Below are 21572 nucleotides of genomic sequence, written 5' to 3'. Positions count from 1 at the left end.
ATTGCAGATATCCTTATAAATGTGTAACACCTGCATCAAAATTCTCTGTACCTCCCCATAATGCATCAGCAGACGGACGTTGCTTCTGCCAGGACGATGAATACAAGTGTGAAGGGTCTCCTTACGGTGCACCCCCACCACAGCGAGTAACCACGACAACAGAAATACTACAGAATTTGAACAATAGAGATATTAACAAATACCTACTTGACAGTTTCCCTGAATTTATTGGCAAAAGGTAGATATACTGAATTTTAATTTTTATAATTTTTTATTTAAAGATGTATTATCCTGATGCTGCTGGCATTGACTAAATGGACTTGTCCGGCTTTGAATTTGGAACCGTCCATTACCAGTATGAGAGATTTTAATAATGAAATGTAAGAATTGAACAGCCAAAAGTCTCGTCAGAATGCAGGGATGGCATGACTGTTTACTGATCGCAATAGTCTTTTATGATGGCCGCTAGCTCTAAAAGAATTAGTGCAGCGGAAAATTGTTTGCAGGCTGTGTACTTTTATCATGTTAGATGGTTATGATTCTTTTTTAGAAGTTAAATGTTCACTTTATTTAACCCAAGAATATGCAAATGAACCTCATTGATTACTTTTCATTATGATTGTAGTTTTTGTGACATATATTTCATGATCAATTTTCTTATGATTTTGATCATTTCAGATATGGTGGATGGTCATTTGAAGATGAAAGCAAAGAGGCAAATGCAAACTTAAAGGCCAAAATCTGGTATTATAACAAGGGATATCACACGCTACCATCATTCTTTAACGCTTATAGTAACGGCCTGCTGAGAGCTCTAGTAAATGATGAATCTGAGGCCCCAAAATAAAACAGTAACATTAACAAATAATAGGTCATCTTTAAATTAATATCACCTGCAAATGGTGATCACACCCTTTGTTGCTATGCAACAAGTTTTAGATCTGAAATGAAAATGAGTATAAGTCTCCTCTCCAATTGTTGTTTTTCATAATTATCATGAGTCAAATTTTATATTGATACAAAGATATTTCTGTAGTAATCAATGGTAGTTGGAGCATATTACTAAGCATGTTTCGTTAAAAAAAATTAACTTTGAGGTCATTTTATTTTTTACGTGATCAGGTCTTGCAATGAATGGTACATGTAATAAGTATCTTATAAACCATTCATTATGCAGTTACACTTATATATGCATTATACTTATTCAATGTACATTTTTGTTTTAGGAATCAGTGCATACAATCATCCATTTTTGTTTGGCCGAGAGCATCTGTCAAAAACTTCCATGTAAGTATTGTGATGATTGTGTAATAGTGTTATTATAGCCACATCCCTGTCACTGATTGATTCAAATTGTTTCTTAATCTTATTTAAACTGTTTTAAGCTATGGAAAAAAATTCTCAATCCATAAACATAGACACTAGTGTATTAAATACATTATAATAGTTGTATTTTCATTCCTTTTAAATGTTGACAATAATTATACATTAACCATTATTTTAGGTCAGAATTAGATCTTGGAAACACTTTTAAATGGCTGCTAGCAGCATGCTTATAATATAGATTTCATTTGTTTCTGAAGTGTTAGTGGGGGTGTGAGTAGGAAGGGGAACTGTGACAACTGTTTTTGGCAGACAGCAGATTTTTAGAAATGACAATTAGCTCAAGTCTGACTGTATATTATAACCTAAACATGAATCAAATAAGGTAACAAGTTTAAACTGAATATTTCAGATTACAACATGCGGCTGACATGGGTATTGCAGTGATTATTCTTGTTGCATTCACATTCATTCGGTCGGAGTGTTACTGTACTCGGTTAATGAAAATATCAACAAGGAAAAACACATGCAGTTTATAGGAGGTATCAGCTTGTTCACATACTGGACGTCTTCATTAATATGGGACATGGTAAGATTTTTGTGCCCCCACTTTAGTGGCGAGCATTTAGATCTACCCTTGTCCGTCCGTCGTCCTTCTGTCCGTCTATCTGTCCGTTCTCTTTTTGTGTCACACGTAACTCAAAAAGTGTTTGACCTAGAGTCATGAAACTTTACAGGAATGTTGATCAGCATGTGTAGTTGTGCACCTGTGTATTTTCGTCTGGATATTTTTAGTATTTTTAGAGTTATTGCCCTTGACTTAGTAAAATTTTGCAATTTTCAAATTTTGTCGCACTTAACTCAAAAATTATTTGACCTAGAGTCATGAAACTTTACAGAAATGTTGATCAGCATGTGTAGTTGTGCACCTGGGTATTTTCATCTGGATATTTTTAGTATTTTTAGAATTATTGCCCTTGAAGTATAAATTTTTGCAGTTTTCAACTTGTGTCGCATGTAATTCAAAAAGGATTTGACCTAGAGTCATTAAACCTTACGGGAAGGTTGCTCAGCATATTTAGTTTTGCACCTGGGGTTTCGCTTGTGGATTTATCCAGTATTTGTAGAGTTATTTCCCTTGACTTAGTAAAATCATTTCATTATGTTGTTATTTGTTCCTTGAGTGCTTGAGTTAGAATCAACGAACTTTACAGGAATAATGATCAACATCACTAAATTACAGGAATAATGATTCACATCACTGTGAAGCTATGCACCTGGGACTTTGCATGTGGATTTTTTTTTTCAGTTTTTTTAGAGTTATTGCCCTTGACTTACAGTTGTATAAATTTGCAATTTTTCAACTTGTTCATGCATATGTCAAAAAGTATTTGATTTGTAGGCCTGAAAGTTTACAAGAATGTTGGTCAGCATGTGTATTTATGCACCTTGGGGTTTGCTTGTGGATTTATTCAGTATTTGTAAAGTTCTCGCCCTTTAAGATTTTTAGTTTTCAAAAAATATTTGACCCAGAGTCATAAGATTGACAGAACAGTGGTGCGGTGGGGGCACCTGTGTCCTATGGACACATTTCTAGTCTTACATAAGTTTACTTTAACAATTCATTCCTGAATTTATTCAACTTTGAAAATCTCTCTTCAGACATACAGTGATCACATTTCCATTGTTTAATTTAGTTAGAATTCATACAAATCAGTCTCTTGTTTAGGTGTATCTTTGTTCATTATGCCCCCCTTCTAACAAGAGGTAGTATACATGTATTGTTTTGCTAAAACGGTTTCCGCTGATTATCTTGAAAAGTCATATTTCACATTATTATCAATGATCTCAAGTCGTCATATTTCACATACTGATTGGTCATTACTAGTAGATGACCCCTATTGATTTTGGGGTCACTTGGTCAAAGGTCAAGGTCACAGGGGTCTTATATGTCAGAATGGTTTCCGCTGATTATCTTGAAAAGTATTCATCACAAAGTTTTCATATTTCACATATTGATTAATCATAACAAGTAGATGAACCCTATTGATTTTGGGCTCAAATGTCAAGGTCACATGGGCTTTAAATGTCATAATGGTTTCTGCTCATTATTTTGGTCACAATTTATCACAAAGTCTTCATATTTCACATATTGATTGGTCATAACTAGTAGATGACCCCAATTGATTTTGAGGTCACTAGGTCATAAGTCAAGGTGACAGGGGCCTTGAATAGTAATATGATTTTGGCTTATTATCTTGGTTACTATTTATCACAAAGTCTTCATATTTCACATATTATTTGGTCATAACTAGTAGATGACCCCTATTGATTTTGGGTCACTAGTTCAAAGGTCTAGGTCACAGGGGTCTTATATGTCTCATTATCTTGAAAACTATTTATCACAAAGTCTTCATTATTTTTCTTTTTTCCATAATTGAACACTTCAGTGTACCCAATTATGGCAAATTTCTATAACAAAACTACCAATTATGTGAGTCCAGGGCTAAAAAGGGGGACATATGTGTTGTTTAACATTTCTTGTTTATATACAAACCTCATTTCCTTCTTTCATATCAGATGCCTGTAGAAAAGGACTTTGTTATTTGTTAAACAATGTACCAGTACATTTCTTCCCTTATTCATAATGTTTGAATCTGCAACTTCTTCATTTAGACATGTGACATAATTATAGTTCATTCTGTGTAAATTTCATATTTTACAGCTTGTGCTTGGAGTTGCTGTGGGATTTTCAGTGATTATTCTACTTATTTTCAAACCAGGCTCATTCTGGGGCAAACAGAATCTTGAAGCAACTGTATACCTGTTACTCTTGTATGGGTAAGTACTGACAGCTGTGATCCAAAATGTTTTCATTATGCCCCCACTTCAAAGAAGAGGGGGTATATTGCTTTACATTTGTCTCTCTGTCTGTCCATCAGTCCGTAGACCAAATGGTTTCCGAGTGATAACTAAAGAACCCTTAGGCCTAGGAACATCAAACTCGGTATGGTGATTGGTCATGACCAGTAGATGACCCCTATTGATTTTGGGGTCAAGGGGTCAAAGGTCAAGGTCACATTGACCTTGTAGGTAAAAACGGTTTCCGACCAATAACTAAAGAACCCTTAGGCCTAGGAACTTCAAACTTCGTATGGTGATTGGTCATGACCAGCAGATGACCCCTATTGATTTTGGGGTCAAGGGGTGAAAGGTCAAGGTCACATTGACCTTGTAGGTAAAAACGGTTGCCGATCAATAAAGAACGCTTAGGCCTAGGAACTTCAAACTTGGTATGGTGATTGGTCATGACCAGCAGATGACCCCTATTGATTTTGGGGTCAAAGGTCAAGGTCACATTGACCTTGTAGGTGAAACGGTTTCCAATCAATAACTTAAGAACGTTTATGCCTAGAAACTTCAAACTTGGTATGATGATTGGTAATGACCAGCAGATGACCCCTTTTGATTTTGGGGTCAAGGGGTCAAAGGTCAAGGTCATATTGACCTTGTACGTAAAAATGGTTTCTGATCAATAACTAAAGAACTATTAGGCAAGAAACTTCAAACTTGGTATGATGATTGGTCATGACCAGTAGATGACCCCTATTGATTTTAGGGTCAAGGGGTCAATGTCATATTGACCTTGTACTTAATGATGGTTTCTGACCAATAACTCAACAACTCAAGTTGCCTTGGTTAATATTTTTATATTAAACTAAAAATGCTTTTGGTATACACATTTGAAGGTCTTATGTAATATAACAACTTGGCTGTCATTAATGAGGCCTACATGATTCATAAAGTTTATGCATATATTATTTGGTAAGATTTGTAATAACTTAAATTGCTGCACACAACCTATGGGGTCACAATAATTATTACCTTGTGACTAGTCATGACCAGTAGATACTAGATAACCCTTATTAATTGTTTGTTCACTGGGTCAGAAGTCATGCATAATAACCTGATCACATGACTAATTGGCTGCCGATAGGGGGTATACATGTTTTACAAACATATCTTGTTTGTATTTGATGTTCTATGAATTAAATAACTATATTCTAGAAGAAACAAAAATCATCCACGTTATATTATTGTTATTTACTCTGCTAGTATTAATGAACATGTCCAATATAGGTTTGTCAGTTGGGTACTTGTCCAATAGATGTCATTGTACTCAACAATGTATACCTCATAATATTTTTATTAAATTCATATTTTCTAGTTGTTTTAATGATAATTCAAATACCTATTTACTTACATATTTCACTGTATTACTTTGGACAAAATTAATCATTGTTAATGTGTACTTTTGTATATGTATTTCTGACATCTGTATTCATGTATTTAAAAAAAAAAATCTTTCATTTTACAATCTTTCATTTTACAGATGGGCGACCATGACATTTGCATATTTTCTTGTGAAGAGGTTCCAGAATTCCGGAACAGCTTTCTTTACAGTTTTCTGTAGCCTTTTATTTGTGGGAATTTTCTGTATTCTTATGGTATTCTCCTTCAACTATTTCACATCTGGAAGTGATAACAAGGTAAGAACATTAGTATACTGTGTTCACTGTGATTTATTATGCAGAACTGTATAGTAGTGAGTACAACTTTATATAGCAGTTGAGTTGAGCACTATAAATGAGAATTTAAAAAAAAAAATCCTTTACTGCAGTGATTTTTTTAATGAAACAACAGTGATCATTTTAATGAAACTACTGTGATCATTTTTAGCTCGACTATTCGAAGAATATGAGAGCTATTGTAGTTGCCCCGGCGTCGGCGTCCGCGTCTGCGTTGGTTAAAGTTTTTTGTCAAGTCAAATATCTCAATTATTACTTGAGATATTCAATTGAAACTAACAATACTTATTTATAGTAACAAGGTACATCTGATTGACAAGTTGGATAACTCTGCCTACAATATTGACAGAATTATGCCCCTTTGGAACTTAGAAATTTTGGTTCAAGTTTTTTTGTAAAGTCAAATATCTCAATTATTGCTAGAGATATTCAATTGAAATTTAAAATACTTTTTTATAGTAACAATGTACATCAGTTTGCAAAATTGCATAACTCTGCCTGCAATATTTGCAGAATTATTTGCCCCTTTGAAACTTAGAAATTTTTGTTAAAGGTTAAAGGTCTTCAAAGATATTTACTTGAAACTTTACACATGCACTTAGGGTCATAATTGGAGGGTTATAATTGTATGTCACTGACCAAGTTCCATAACTCTATCTTGCATTAAGGCTGATTCATATCATCTTTTCTACTTAGTCTCTTGGTTAATGTTTACATGCAAGTTTTACATATCTCAATAACTATTAAAGATATTTATTTAAAACTTCACATATGCATTTAGGGTCATAATTGTAGGTCACTGACCAAGATCCATAATTCTATCTTGCATTTAGGCTGATTTTTCTCCCCTTTTTCAACTTAGAAATTCATGGTAAAGTTTTGCTTGTAAGCTGTTATCTCAATAACTACTGAATGGTTTGTGCCTTTTTTGGGACAATTTTATGCATTCATAATAATAAAGCAGTGATTTACTTGATAAAACATCTTAATAACAAGCCTTTGTACCTTTTCTGTCAAATTTATGTATTCATAGGTAATTAGTGTTATTATACTCAATAAAACACCCTTGTGACATTATCTTCCGAATAGTCAAGCCAATACTGTATAATTAGACTCTCTCTAAGGCCTATAACATGAATTTATAAAAAAAAAATTAGCCCTTTTGTGAACTTAAAAAATTTAACATTATCAAGGCTCTTTTACTATCAAGCACTTAGAATAGTCGAGCATGCTGTCCTACCGACAGCTCTTGTTTTTATGAAATTATTTCTTAAATGTCTTGAAGTGTATAGTCATCTCACTCTGTAAAAGAAAAGACTAAATTGTTTCAAGGAACAATTAAATATAATTGATTTTATCATATATTCTATACAGAGAATGAAGGATGCTTATGATGCAATGAGATACATCTTCCTGGTTTTCCCACCATATGCCCTCGGTGGTGGCCTTCTCGACTTGATTGATAACCAAATCAAAACCGTCATGTATGCGAGATTTAATACAGATGTATATGAGAATCCCTTCATGATTGGTTGGCACTTGTTCGCAATGGGGGTTGAAGGTTGCATCTTTTTCGTACTGACCGTCTGGTTGGACATGAGGTTTTGCTGTAAGAGGTAGGTTTAGTTGTGCAAGACATGTGACTGTTGCTTTAGAAACAACTATCATAGTACATGTACAGTTGGATAGTTTTGACATGATCTGAAAAGGCTGTCTCAGTTTTCCTTTTGGTATAGCCATAAAATTGATTTTTGTAATATGTTACTTTCAAACATGATATTGAAATACCAAGTGAAGAAATTAAGCAAATGTGTTTGCATTTTGTACTATGTTTTCAAAGATTTTTAAAAAACAAAACTATACTAACAGCATTAATTATATTAATTTGTTCAATAAAGTATAACAAAATGTTTGGTAAATAACAATTCTGCATGACTTTTCTAGAACATATGAGTGTAGTGTAAAGGAGAGTAATAGTGAAGACTATGATGTCACAGCTGAAGGGCGGAGAATTGATACCGGAGATTGTCGGTCAGATGCTGTGGTGGTCCGCAATCTTCACAAGGTAAAAAAAAATCGTGAAATTTGTTTAACCCTTACCATTATCCTGCTGAATTCAACAGACTTCCAGATTCCAAATTTGGTAACATCCATTTTCAGTTTTTAGCTTACCTGTCACAAAGTGACAGGGTGAGCTTTTCGTCCGACGTCCGTCCGGCGTACGTCCGTAAACTTTTACTTTAAATGACATCTCCTCATAAACCACTAAGCCAATTTCATCCAAACTTCACAGGAATGTTCCTTTGGTGGTCACCTTTAAAAATTGTTCAAAGAATTTAATTCCATGCAGAACTCTGGTTGCCATGGCAACCAAAAGAAAAAACTTTAAATATCTTCTTTTAAAAAACCCATAGAGCTAGAGCTAAGATATTTAGCATGAAACATCTTCTAATAAGTGTCTACCAAGTTTGTTCAAATAAAAGGCCTGGGATCAAAATTGGCCCGCCCCAGGGGGTGATTGATTTTCCCTATATGCATATTGTAAAAACTTAAAAAATCTTCTTTTAAAGAACATATAGAGCTAGAGCTAAGATATTTAGCATGAAACATGTTCTAATGGGTGTCTACAAAGTTTGTTCAAATAAAAGCCCTGGGGTCCAAATTGGCCCCGCCCCGGGGGTCATTGATTTTCCTTATATGTGTATAGCAAAAACTTAAAAAATCTTCTTTGAAAAAACCCAAATAGCTAGAGTTTAGATATTAAGCATGAAACATCTTCTAGTGAGTGTCTACAAAGTTTGTTCAAATAAAAGCCCTGGGGTCAAAATTGGCCCTGCCCCGGGGGTCATTGATTTTCCTTATATGTTACTATAATGGCAAAAACTTAAAAATCTTCTTTGAAAAAACCCAAATAGCTAGAGTTTAGATATTAAGCATGAAACATCTTCTAGTAAGTGTCTACAAAGTTTGTTCAAATAAAAGCCCTGGGGTTAAAACTGGCCCCGCCCCAGAGGTGTCATTGTTTTTAACTATATGTGTATAGTAAAAACTTAAAAAATCTTCTTTTAAAAAACCCAATGAGCTAGAGGTTAGATTGTTAAGCAGGAAACACCTTTTGTGGGTGTCTACCAAGTTTGTTCAAGTAAAAGCCCTTGGGTTAAAATTGGCCCTGCCAAAGGGGGGGTCATTGTTTTTCATTATATGTGTGTAGTAAAAACTTAACATCATGAAACATTTTCTAATGGGTGTCTTCCAAGTTTGTTCAAATAAAAGCCCTGGAGTTTAAACTGGCCCCGCTCCGGGGGCCTATATACAGGTGAGCGACCTCGGGGCCATCATGGCCCTCTTGTTTGAGTATCTAGATGAAAATCAAAAGTTAGTTGGCAAACAGTATAGAGTCTGGTCAGATTGATTGCCTTGCTTTGTACTGATTCCAAAGGCCAATTACTTTTGGTTCTGGCAAGATTAAGGGCTAAACTTGCAAAATTTGAACATTTACACTTGCCCTGTTTAAGAAATTTCATATCTTGAAAAATCAAAGTCAGATTGGCAGAAAATAGTAGTAATAAAATTAAAGTCATTTAGTTGTATCTGTATAAAGATTAATGGTTTTGTACACATTAAGACCATAATGATAATTATTGGATAATTATTTTTTATTTTATTCAAGAAATGGTTAACTTTTGTTACATATTAATAAAATCTTTTAATAACTTTCTTTGCTTATTCTTACTTTAAAAAAATGCATTTTTATATGGGTTTTCTACATAGCTTAGGATTTGTAGTTTAATCTTAATTTTTAAATCTTACATAACTATTAAATTGTTTATAGATCTACTGTGAAAGTAGTAAGGAAGTCCATGCTGTTAATGGCTTAAGCTTTGGCGTTCCATCTGGGCAAGTGAGTTTTTAACCAGGTTTTCAACCAAAACCGGTAATTGTAATGCCGAAGTCGGCAGGCGGGCGGGTGGGCATCAACTTTTGGTTTCCGCACAATAACTTGAGTTTGCTCTGGGATTGCTACCTAGGTGTCTATGATCAAGGTCAAGGTCACTGTTACTAAAAATAGAAATTCAGTTTTTGCTCAATAACTTGAGATTGCTTTGGCCTGTTAACACCAAACTTGGTAAGTAGGTAGCTTATATCAAGAGGCAGCTTAGGATTGCTACCCAGATGTCTGTGATCATGGTCAAGGTCACTGTTACTAAAAATAGAAATTCAGTTTTTGCTCAATAACTTGAGATTGCTTTGGCCTGTTAACACCAAACTTGGTAAGTAGGTAGCTTATATCAAGAGGCAGCTTAGGATTGCTACCCAGGTGTCTGTGATCAAGGTCAAGGTCACTGTTACAAAAAATAGAAATTCAGTTTTTGTGCCCCCACTTTAGTGGCGGGCATTTAGATTTACCATTGTCCGTCCGTCCGTTCTCTTTTGTGTCGCATGTAACTCAAAAAGTATTTGACCTAGAGTCATGAACTTTACAGGAATGTTGATCAGCATGTGTAGTTGTGCACCTGGGTATTTTCGTGTGGATATTTTTAGTATTTTTAGAGTTATTGCCCTTGACTTAAATTTTTTTTGCAATTTTCAACTTGTGTCGCATGTAACTCAAAAAGGATTTGACATAGAGTCTTTAAACCTTACAGGAAGGTTGCTCAGCATATTTAGTTTTGCACCTGGGGTTTTGCTTGTGGATTTATCCAGTATTTGTAGAGTTATTTCCCTTGACTTAGTAAAAACCGTTTCATAATGTTGTTATTTGTTCCTTGAGTGCTTGAGTTAGAATCAATCAACTTTATAGGAATAATTATCAACATCACTCAATTACAGGAATAATGATTCACATCACTGTGAAGCTATGAACCTGGGACTTTGCATGTGGTTTTTTTTCAGTTTTGTTAGAGTTATTGCCCTTGACTTACAGTAGTATAAATTTATAATTTTCAACTTGTTCATGCATAGCTCAAAAAGTATTTGACTTGTAGGCCTGAAAGTTTACAGCATGTGTATTTATGCACCTTGGGTTTTGCTTGTGGATTTATTCAGTATTGGTAAAGTTCTTGCCCTTTACTTAGTAAAAGATTTTTAGTCCCCTACCGGTTTAACCGGAGGGGACTTTAGGTTTACCCTCCGTCCGTCTGTCTGTCCGTCTGTCCATCTGTCTGTCAGTCCGTCAGTCCGTCCGATAACGCAAAAAGTACTGAAAATATTTTTATGAAACTTGATATATGGATAGATGGCAGTATGGAGATTATGCACGTCTTTTTTTTTTCTTCCTATGTTGAAAATTCTGGTTGCTATGGCAACAAATAGCCTGAATTTCAAGATTTCTGATTTAAATTCACAGCCTTTTCACTATAAGTTCTTTACTTCTTAAGGTGTTTACTTCAAACTTTAAATATAAATTTCTGGTCATCAACCACATCATATGTGACAAGGTTTACAACTCTAGCACAAAAATTATCAGTTTTACCTCCCTTGAACTTAGAATTTTTATGAAAAAAAATGTTGTCTTTTTTAAATAACTTCTTTATTATTTTTAAATAACTTCTTTATTTCCTAATGTATCTACTTTAAACTTCATATATATGTTTCTTATTATCACTTAACATTTTTGAGAAGGTTAAATACTCTAGCAAGACTATTTCCAGAATTATGTCCCCTTTGAACTTAGATTTTTTTCGAGAAATTGGTATTTTTCACTCCACCTTCTTCATTCCTTATAGGATTACTTTAAAATCCCACATTGTAATAATATGACAAGGTTGTATAAACATAATTTCCTTACTAGGCAGGGAAACTTAACACATTACTGTGATATAGACAAACTTAGAACTCAAAAGATATAAGTTCATTCATGTCATTCATTCACTGGTAAAATTGAATGGCCATTGGCCCATCAGAATGTTGCTGGGGTTCTTACCGGTAGGGGACTTATGGATTGCTTGCAATACTATGATAATTGCTTGTTAGTTTTCAACTTGTGGCACATCTAGTCCAAAAAATATTTGACCTAGAGTCATAAGATTGACAAAACAGAGGCGTGTGGGGGCACCTGTGTCCTATGGACACATTTCTAGTTTTAACATGATTGGCACAGGTCCCGTTACTCTGATTTACTTATTTGCATATTTATGCCCCTTTTTATACTCAATGAAACATTCTTGCAACAACTCTATCAAAAAGTCGAGCATTGCTGTCCTCTAACAGCTCTTGTTTCAAAGGTCAAGGTCAAATTGACCTTGAATGTCAAAATGGTTTCGAATTAATAAATATCTGCTCGGAAGAATTAAAAAAATCAAAATTACATGAAAATTGCAGACTTGGTTTTATTGAGTCTGTACATGAGAGATAATGAAAAAGTGCAACCTCCCTCACACCCCCTAGCACCAGCTTGAGCAGTACTCAATTCTCAACACGTAAGTGCTGACTCAGTGATCCCGAAGGACCAGAAAAATATAAAAACGCTGAACAACTTATTGGACTTTGACCTTTAAACTTCAAACTTCCTTTAAAGATGCATTGGTATTGGCAAGAAGGTGACCTCTTTTGTGGATTTTGTTAAAGGTAAAAGTCATATTAACCTTATAGGTAAAAAACGGTTTCTTATCAATAACTTGACAACCCATGGGCCCTTGGCCCTCCAACTTCTTAGGTACATTGCTCTTTGCCAGTAGATGACCCCTATTGATTTGGGGTCAGGGAATCAAAGGTCATATTGACCTGTAGTTAAAAACTGTTTCGGATCAATAACTTGAAAACTAATGGGCTCTTGGCCCTCACTGCATAGGCGCAATAGTCTTGACCAGTAGATGACCCCTATTGATTTTGGGGGTCAGGGGTCAAAGGTTAAGGTCACATTAACCTTGTATGTCAAAACAGTTTCCTGTCAATAACTCGACAACCCATGGACTCTTGACCTTTAAAATTCACAGATGAATTGTTTGGGTCAGAAGATGACTTTTTTTTTGGCGTCAAGGGGTCAGAGGTCAACTTCACATTGACCATAAAGTAAAAACGGCTTCTGATCAATATCTTGACAACTCATGATACCTTCAAACTTCACAGGCCAGTAGATAACGCCTATTGATTTAAGGGTCAAAGGTCAAAGTCACATTGATCTTGTACATAAAAATGGTTTTCGGCCAATAACTCAACAGCTCAAGTAGCCTTGGTTGATAATTTTTATTATGCTCCCCGAAAAATTTCGGGGGATCATATAGTTGTCAGGTTGTCCGTCCGTCAGTCAATCCGTACGTACGTCCCGAATTCATGTCCAGCCCATAACTTTGTTATTTGAAGTCGGATTTTAAAACTGTTTCACAGAAATAATCACCATATTTAGACGACGTGTCGCGTACAACATTTGGGTCGCTACCTTGAAGGTCAAGGTCACAGCATGACCTTGAAGCAAAATAGTGACCTTGTAGGTAAAGACGGTTTCCGATCAATAACTAAAGAATGCTTAGGCCTAGGAACTTCAAACTTGATATGGTGATTGGTCATGACCAGCAGATGACCCCTATTGATTTTGGGGTCAAGGGGTCAAAGGTCAAGGTCACATTGACCTTGTAGGTAAAAACGGTTTCCGATCAATAACTAAAGAACGCTTAGGCCTAGGAACTTCAAACTTGGTATTGTGATTGGTCATGACCAGCAGATGACCCCTATTGATTTTGGGGTCAAGGGGTCAAAGGTCAAGGTCACATTGATGGTGTAAGTAAAAACGGTTTCCGATCAATAACTAAAGAACGCTTAGGCTTAGGAACCTCAAACTTGGTATGGTGATTGGTCATGACCAGCAGATGACCCCTATTGATTTTGGGGTCAAGGGGTCAAAGGTCAAGGTCACATTGACGGTGTAAGTAAAAACGGTTTCCGATCAATAACTAAAGAACGCTTAGGCACCTCAAACTTGGTATGATGATTGGTCATGACCAGCAGATGACCCTTATTGATTTTGGGGTCAAGGGGTCAAAGGTCAAGGTCACATTGACCTTGTAGGTAAAAACAGTTTCCGATCAATAACAAAAGAACGCTTAGGCCTAGGAACTTCAAACTTGGTATGGTGATTAGTCATTGGAGCATATAGTCGTCGGGTTGTCCTCCTGTCCGTCAGTCGGTCCGTACGTACGTCCCGAATTCGTGTCCGGCCCCTAACTTTGTTATTTGAAGTCAGATTTTAAAACTATTTCACAGAAATGATCACCATATTTAGACAACATGTCGCGCGCAACATTTTGGTCGCTTCCTTGAAGGTCAAGGTCACAGCATGACCTTGAAGCAAAATAGTGTCCAGTCCATAACTTCATTATTTGTAGTCAGATTTTAAAACTATCTTACAGAAATTATCACCATATTGCGATGACGTGGCGCGCGCAACATTTTGGTCGCTACCTTGAAGGTCAAGGTCACAGCATGACCTTGCAGCAAAATCGTGTCGGGCCCATAACTTTGTTACATGAAGTCAGATTTAACAATTATTTCACAGAGATAATTACCATATTGAATCGACGTGTCGCGTGCAACATTTGGGTCATGTCCCGCCCATAACTTCGTTACTTGAAGTCAGATTTTACAACTATTTCACAGAAATGATCACCATATTGAGACAATGTGTCGTGCACAACATTTGGGTTGTTTTTACACTTTGAACTTTGTCTGTGACATAACTCTGACACTAAAAGAGGTATTCCTGTGTCCAGAACCTATTCGGGGAGCATCACCCGGTTCAACGGGCTCTTGTTAAACTTAAAATGTGTTTGGTATACGCATTTCAAGGTCTAATGTAATATAACACATTGACTGTAATAAAGGAAGCCTATTTGGTGAGATTTGTGATAACTTTGTTATAGAATTGGGGCATACATGTTTTACAAACATATCTGTTTTTCTTTGAAAAATGTAGAAGCTTCCATGGGCAAGTGACTAAGTTCGCAGACTACAAGTCACTTGGCCCTTGTTACCACTGTAGGTTTAAATCTTGTCAAAGACTTCAGATTGTTTATGCCCCTGCATGTATTCCAAAATTCTGTCATTCTGATATCATCTGATGATCAGTTTTCATTCATTTATAATCTTGGTAACAGTAACATTCAACTCAAATTTGATATATGGATATACCATCAGAAAGTGCATATCAAGTTTGAATTCGGTCATGGTCCGAAGATTTTTTATAGAGTTAATAACGCCCCTTAACCTTTTAACCCATGAGCATATTGGGAAAAATGGCCGTTTTCATTGAAAAGCCTCCTGTAACAAGTTCAAACTGCTATGAAACTATGAAAAATCCTTCAATACTGATGAAACTTGGCACAAATGTTGACTAGACCATAGCCTCTGTAACAGCATGCTCATTCGTACAATTCCTGTTACCATGGCAATGGGGGACGTCTCAAAATTGCCAAAAATCACTATTTTGCATTGTTTTTTTTTTTCCATCAAAACTGATTTCAAAGTGCTGCAACTTCTCAATGAATTGAGATAGAGTAAAAGGCTTTTCAGATCGGTTACTAGTTACCCTAAGATCGACCTGAGGCCATTTTTAGCCTGTCATATGTCCAAAATTTTCTTGGCGTTTAGGGGGACTGCCGCCCCCCTCCCCCTTCAAACCCCCCAAACAGAAGGGGGCACATCCCCCTTCTGGCAACCCCCTGATGTAACATTTTGATGGGGGTGGAGCTGGTCACTTTTTTAACAACATTTCTCAAACAAATAACAGTGTTTGGGGCCTAAATAGGGAATTTTTCACTGTTTGAGGCCTCAAAAAGGGGGGGGGGAGGGGAAAAGCTGTCAAAACACGTCTATATAAGGGAAAAGGTTAATGAAATTTTCAGTTTCCATTCATTATCTGCCCAACAGTTGTACACCTGAAACTCAAATTTGATAATTATATGGATATGTCAAAGGAATGCCCGCGCCCCATGTTCACAAAGAAAAGATCAAGATCAAGTGATCCTGATTTAATTTTCATTGTCTTATGTTTCTAAAATTAATCATATTTTGCTAGAATTAAATGGTGCATAATTATTCAAAATGTAAGAAAATGCTGATTTACAAAGAAACCAACCTATTGTAGGATAAAATCAATGAATAACAAAACAAATACAAAATTAATCGGATCAAAATAAGGATCAATTTTAGGATCAAGATCAATATTTGGATCAACTGTAAAATGCCAGTATATTGCAAAAATAACAATAAATTTATTCTAAAATTTCATATACTTGCTATTTCATGTCCAATTTTATCAAGTTAATATTAAATATTTAATCTCTGAGGATAAACACTGGATAATATATGAGTTTTTGTGCCCCCACTATGGGGGGGGGGCATTTAGATTTACCCTAATGTCTGTCCTGCCATCCTTCCGTCCATCCTTCCATCCATTCCCTTTTTGTGTCGCATGTAGCTCAAAAAGTAATTGACCTAGAGTCATGAAACCTTACAGGAATGTTGATCAGCATGTGAAGTTCTGCACCTGAGTATTTTCATGTTGATATATTTAGTATTTTTAGAGTTATTGCCCTTGACTTAGTATAAATTTCCAATTTTCAACTTGTGTTGCACGTAACTCAAAAAATATTTGACCTACAGTCATGAAACCTTCCAGGAATGTTGATCAGCATGTGCAGTTGTGCACCTGGGTATTTTCATGTGGATATATTTAGTATTTTTAGAGTTATTGCTCTTGAATTAGTAAAAATTTCCAATTTCAACTTGTGTGGCACGTAACTAAAAAAGTACTTGACCTAGAGTCATGAAACCTTACAGGAATGTTGCTCAGCATGTATAGTTGTGCACCTTGGTATTCTGTGTGGATATTTTTTGTATTTTTAGAGTTATTGCCCTTGACTTAGACTTAGTAAAAAATTACAATATTTAACTTGTGTTGCACGTAACTCAAAATGTTTATGACCTGTAGGCCTGAAAGTTTACAAGAATGTTGGTCAGCATGTGTACTTGCACCTTGGGGTTTTCTTGTGGATTTATTCAGTATTTGTAGTATTTGCCCTTTATTTAGTAAAAGATTTTTAGTTTTCAACTTGGGCACATGTAGCCAAAAAAAAAATATTTGACCTAGAGACATTAGATTGACAAATTAGTGGAGTGTGGGGGCACCTGTGTCCTATGGACACATTTCTAGTTTTAATTTGATCCTGATCTTGATCCTTAAATCTTTGTGAATACAGGGCCAGGTCATGTTGGAATTTGGTTATAGTTTGATGAGTTATGCCCCTTTAACTTTGAAAAAAAAAGAAATTTTCAGTTTTGGTTCATTATCCCCAAACAGTTGTACACATTCAACTCAAATGTAACATATGGATATGTCATAGGAATGTGCAGGTCAAGTTCAAATTTGGTCATGGTTTGGTGATTTAAGACAGAGTGATTACAGAGTATTTTATCTTTTATCTTAACTTTGAAAAAAAGGGAAATTTTCAGTTTCAATTCATTATCTCCCCAACAGTTGTACACATTCAAATCAAATTTGACATTTGAATACGGCAAAGGAATGCCCAGGTCAAGTTGGAATTTGGTCATGCTTCAATGATTTTTGGCAGAGTAACATGCCCCTTTAACTTTGAAAAAAATAAGAAATTTTCAGTTTCCACTCATTATCTCCCAACAGTTGAACACATTCAACTGAAATTTAATATATAGATATGTCAGTCTATTTGGTCATGGTTCGGTCATTTTTGACAGTTATGCCCCTTAACTTTGACAAAAAAGGGGAAATTTTAAGTTCCCATTCTTTATCTCCCAACAGTTGTACACATTCAACTGAAATTTAACTTATGTTTATGTCATAGGAATGTGCAAGTCAACTTCAAATTTAGTATGGTTTGATTATTTTTGACAGAGTGATTACAGTATTTTATCTTTCTATGACTTTGAAGGGAATTTTTCAGTTTCCATTTATTATCCCCCCCTCCCCAAACAGTTGTACACATTCGACTCAAATTTTACAATTGGCAGAGTTATGCCCCTTTAACTTTGGTAAAAAAAAAAATTCAGTTTCCTGTCATTATCTTTCCAACATTATTTATGAATAATTATAATATAAGTTTTAATCATATTTATGATAAATGAGATTCACGGTTTAGGCAGAAAAGGGCTTCAAATGAAAAGTCTTTAGTCTTACTTAATTAAGAAGCCCTGCAATGCGGGACACATTGACAAGTGCAGGTACATTTAAAATCTAAAGAAATATCAAAACCAAAATGTTGCCTGTGTAAAGCTTGAATCATATTGTAGTTCTGTATGAAGATTTTTGGTAACATGAATCGTATTATTGTTCTGTATGAAGATTTTTGGTAACATGAATCGTATTATTGTTCTGTATGAAGATTTTTGGTAACATGAATCGTATTATTGTTCTGTATGAAGAATTTTTGGTAACATGAATCGTATTATTGTTCTGTATGAAGATTTTTGGTAACATGAATCGTATTATTGTTCTGTATGAAGATTTTTGGTAATGTGAATCGTATTATTGTTCTGTATGAAGATTTTTGGTAACATGAATCGTATTATTGTTCTGTATGAAGAATTTTGGTAACATAAATCGTATTATTGTTCTGTATGAAGATTTTGGGTAACATGACTATTCAACATATTTGTAGATAAAACCTGAGGACTGTTCACAAGAATTTAATAGACTTGTTACTATAAATAGTAAACAATTAAACCATGATTTCAACTTATTTTCAGTGTCATGTAACCAATTATGAGTTTGCAGCCATGAGTGGACTGAAGTCATAATCATTATTGGCCAACTGAAGGTGAGCAGAACTTAAGTAAATGCAAAAATGGTCAAATATGACATCATAATTGACATTATCAAAGAATTAAAATTTTATTTTTAATAAAGTTGACTAGGATTTTGTGATTTTAACTAATTTGATAACACATTGATTACTGAAAACCCTAAATAAAACAAACAAAAAACACAAAATGGATTTGAATAACTGGAGTCTATGCATCTCTTAACTCCTGTAAGTGAGTTAATTTTTTTTACCCCATGTAACAACTGAGGTTACTACTCAACATTAGCCAAAATCATCTTTCCAGTTTCGGCACCTTATAACCTATATTGTGTTGGTGCAAACATAACCTGTGATTATCATGGCACCATCCAAACTACTGCGTAATAATCACACACATGGTAATATTTCCAGACTTGCAATAATTATGTGACAGGGGATTTATTAAAATCTCTAAAAATTTACATGCACTGTTCCAAATTCAAAGCAGGGCAAATTAACCAGGTTATTTTCTTGTTACAGAATTCTGATGCTGTTGAGGTAGTTTTGGCAATACTTGGAATCATGCCTCAGAAGATTGCTGGAGGTGTCTTTTTGTTACCAAGAAAAAGGTAAAGCCAAATTATTTTGAAACAGAACCCACATAGCTTAGTGGCTAAGATCACTCCCTCCTCTGCTTTGGAAAGTTAGTGATTCTTATATTAAAAATATTGGCTCTTTAGTAAAATGTTAAATCCATCAAGTTAAGAGCTAAAGGAACTAGTGTCTAAATATAATGAGTCTTGAAGACATTTTCCCGAGTTTTTTGTGCCGGGCATTTAGATTTACCCTTGTCCGTCCGTCCTTCCTTCCGTCCTTTCACTTTTGTGTCGCACGTAACTCAAAAATTATTTGACCGAGAGTCATGAAACTTTACAGGAAAGTTGATCAGCATGTGTAGTTGTGCACCTGGGTATTTTCGTCTGAATATTTTTTGTATTTTTAGAGTTATGGCCCTTGATTTAGTAAAGTTTTGCAATTTTCTACTTGTGTCGCATGTAACTCAAAAAGTATTTGACCTAGAGTCATGAAACTTTACAGGAATGTTGATCAGCATGTGTAGTTGTGCACCTGGGTATTTTCGTCTGAATATTTTTTGTATTTTTAGAGTTATGGCCCTTGATTTAGTAAAATTTTGCAATTTTCTACTTGTGTCGCATGTAACTAAAAAAGTGTTTGACCTAGAGTCATGAAACTTTACAGGAATGTTGATCAGCATGTGTAGTTGTGCACCTGGTTGTTTTTGTGTGGATTTATTTAGTATTTTTAGAGTTATTGCCCTTGATTTAGTAAAATTTTTGCAATTTTCAACTTGTGTCACATGTAACTCAAAAAGTATTTGACCTAGAGTCATGAAACTTTACAGGAATGTTGATCAGCATGTGTAGTTGTGCACCTGGGTATTTTCGTCTGGACATTGTTAGAGTTATTGCCCTTGATTTAGTAAAATTTTGCAATTTTCAACTTGTGTCACATGTAACTCTAAAAGTATTTGACCTAGAGTCATGAAACTTTACAGGAATATTTATCAGCATGTGTAGTTGTGCACCTAGGTGTTTTCATTTGGATTTATTTAGTATTTTAAGAGTTATTGCCCTTGATTTAGTAAAATTTTGCAATTTTCAACTTGTGTCACATGTAACTCAAAAAGTATTTGACCTAGTCATGAAACTTTACAGGAATGTTTATCAGCATGTGTAGTTGTGCACCTAGGTGTTTTCATTTGGATTTATTTAGTATTTTAAGAGTTATTGCCCTTGATTTAGTAAAATTTTGCAATTTTCAACTTGTGTCGCATGTAACTCAAAAAGGATTTGACCTAGAGTCATGAAACTTTACAGGAATGTTGATCAGCATGTGTAATTGTGCACCTGGGTGTTTTCGTGTGGATTTATGTAGTATTTTTAGAGTTATTGCCCTTGATTTAGTAAAATTTTGCAATTTTCAACTTGTGTCGCATGTAACTCAAAAAGTATTTGACCTAGAGTCATGAAACTTTACAGGAATGTTGATCAGCATGTGTAGTTGTGCACCTAGGTATTTTCGATTGGATTTATTTAGTATTTTTAGAGTTATTGCCCTTGACTTAGAAATTTTTTGCAATTTTCAACTTGTGTCGCATGTAACTCAAAAAGGATTTGGCATAAAGTCATTAAACCTTACGGGAAGGTTGCTCAGCATATTTAGTTTTGCACCTGGGGTTTCGCTTGTGGATTTATCCAGTATTTGTAGAGTTATTTCCCTTGACTTAGTAAAAACCGTTTCATTATGTTGTTATTTGTTCCTTGAGTATCAACCAACTTTACAGAAATAATAATCAATAATCAACTAAATTACAGGAATAATGATTCACATCACTGTGAAGCTATGAACCTGGGACTTTGCATGTGGATTTTTTTCAGTTTTGTAAGAGTTATTGCCCTTGACTTACACTAGTATAAATTTACAATTTTCAACTTGTTCATGCATAGCTCAAAAAGTATTGTAGGCCTGAAAGTTTACCAGAATGTTGGTCATCATGTGTACTTATGCACCTTTGGGTTTGCTTGTGGATTTATTCAGTATTTGTAAAGTTCTTGCCCTTTACTTAGTAAAAGATTTTTAGTTTTCAAAAAAATATTTGACCTAGAGTCATAAGATTGACAGAACAGTGGCGCGGTGGGGGCACCCGTGTCCTATGGACACATTTCTAGTTACATACAGCTCTTGTCATAATCTTATGATTGATTCTTGTAAAAAAAATTTGACCTAAAATGTCTTTGTTTTTTAACACACATGAATATTGTATGAAAACATCGTAAAATATTTTAGGAACCAAGTATTATTCTGTTGTTTTAAGTATGGTTTTAACAGT

The 21572-nt window shown here is 34.9% G+C and overlaps 2 protein-coding genes across 3 annotated transcripts in view; both read left to right on the top strand.

The window, feature by feature from the left end:
- LOC132740909 (glucosylceramide transporter ABCA12-like) overlaps positions 1-865 on the top strand; it is a 38567-nt gene extending 37702 nt beyond the window's left edge. The window contains exons 11-12 of the mRNA XM_060728968.1: positions 8-238; positions 679-865. Of these exons, the coding sequence (XP_060584951.1) occupies positions 8-238; positions 679-847 (400 nt within the window). The 3' untranslated portion in view covers positions 848-865. The remainder of the gene's footprint in view (positions 1-7; positions 239-678) is intronic.
- A 361-nt stretch (positions 866-1226) lies between these two features.
- The window catches only part of LOC132740908 (phospholipid-transporting ATPase ABCA1-like), a 35516-nt gene continuing 15170 nt past the window's right edge, over positions 1227-21572 (top strand). For both annotated transcript variants that reach the window (XM_060728967.1, XM_060728966.1), the window contains exons 1-9: positions 1227-1287; positions 1736-1912; positions 4049-4164; positions 5717-5873; positions 7287-7528; positions 7857-7977; positions 9745-9813; positions 18627-18697; positions 19202-19290. In XM_060728967.1, coding sequence (XP_060584950.1) covers positions 1850-1912; positions 4049-4164; positions 5717-5873; positions 7287-7528; positions 7857-7977; positions 9745-9813; positions 18627-18677 — 819 coding nt within the window. In that variant the 5' untranslated portion in view covers positions 1227-1287; positions 1736-1849 and the 3' untranslated portion in view covers positions 18678-18697; positions 19202-19290. The remainder of the gene's footprint in view (positions 1288-1735; positions 1913-4048; positions 4165-5716; positions 5874-7286; positions 7529-7856; positions 7978-9744; positions 9814-18626; positions 18698-19201; positions 19291-21572) is intronic.

This window comes from Ruditapes philippinarum, unplaced genomic scaffold (genome assembly GCF_026571515.1).
Source record: "Ruditapes philippinarum isolate M1 unplaced genomic scaffold, ASM2657151v2 ctg1221_1_1_1_1, whole genome shotgun sequence".
Taxonomy (NCBI): Eukaryota; Metazoa; Mollusca; class Bivalvia; order Venerida; family Veneridae; genus Ruditapes; species Ruditapes philippinarum.
The sequence above is the reverse complement of the archived record's forward strand: the minus strand, read 5'-3'. Positions and strand labels throughout refer to the sequence as shown.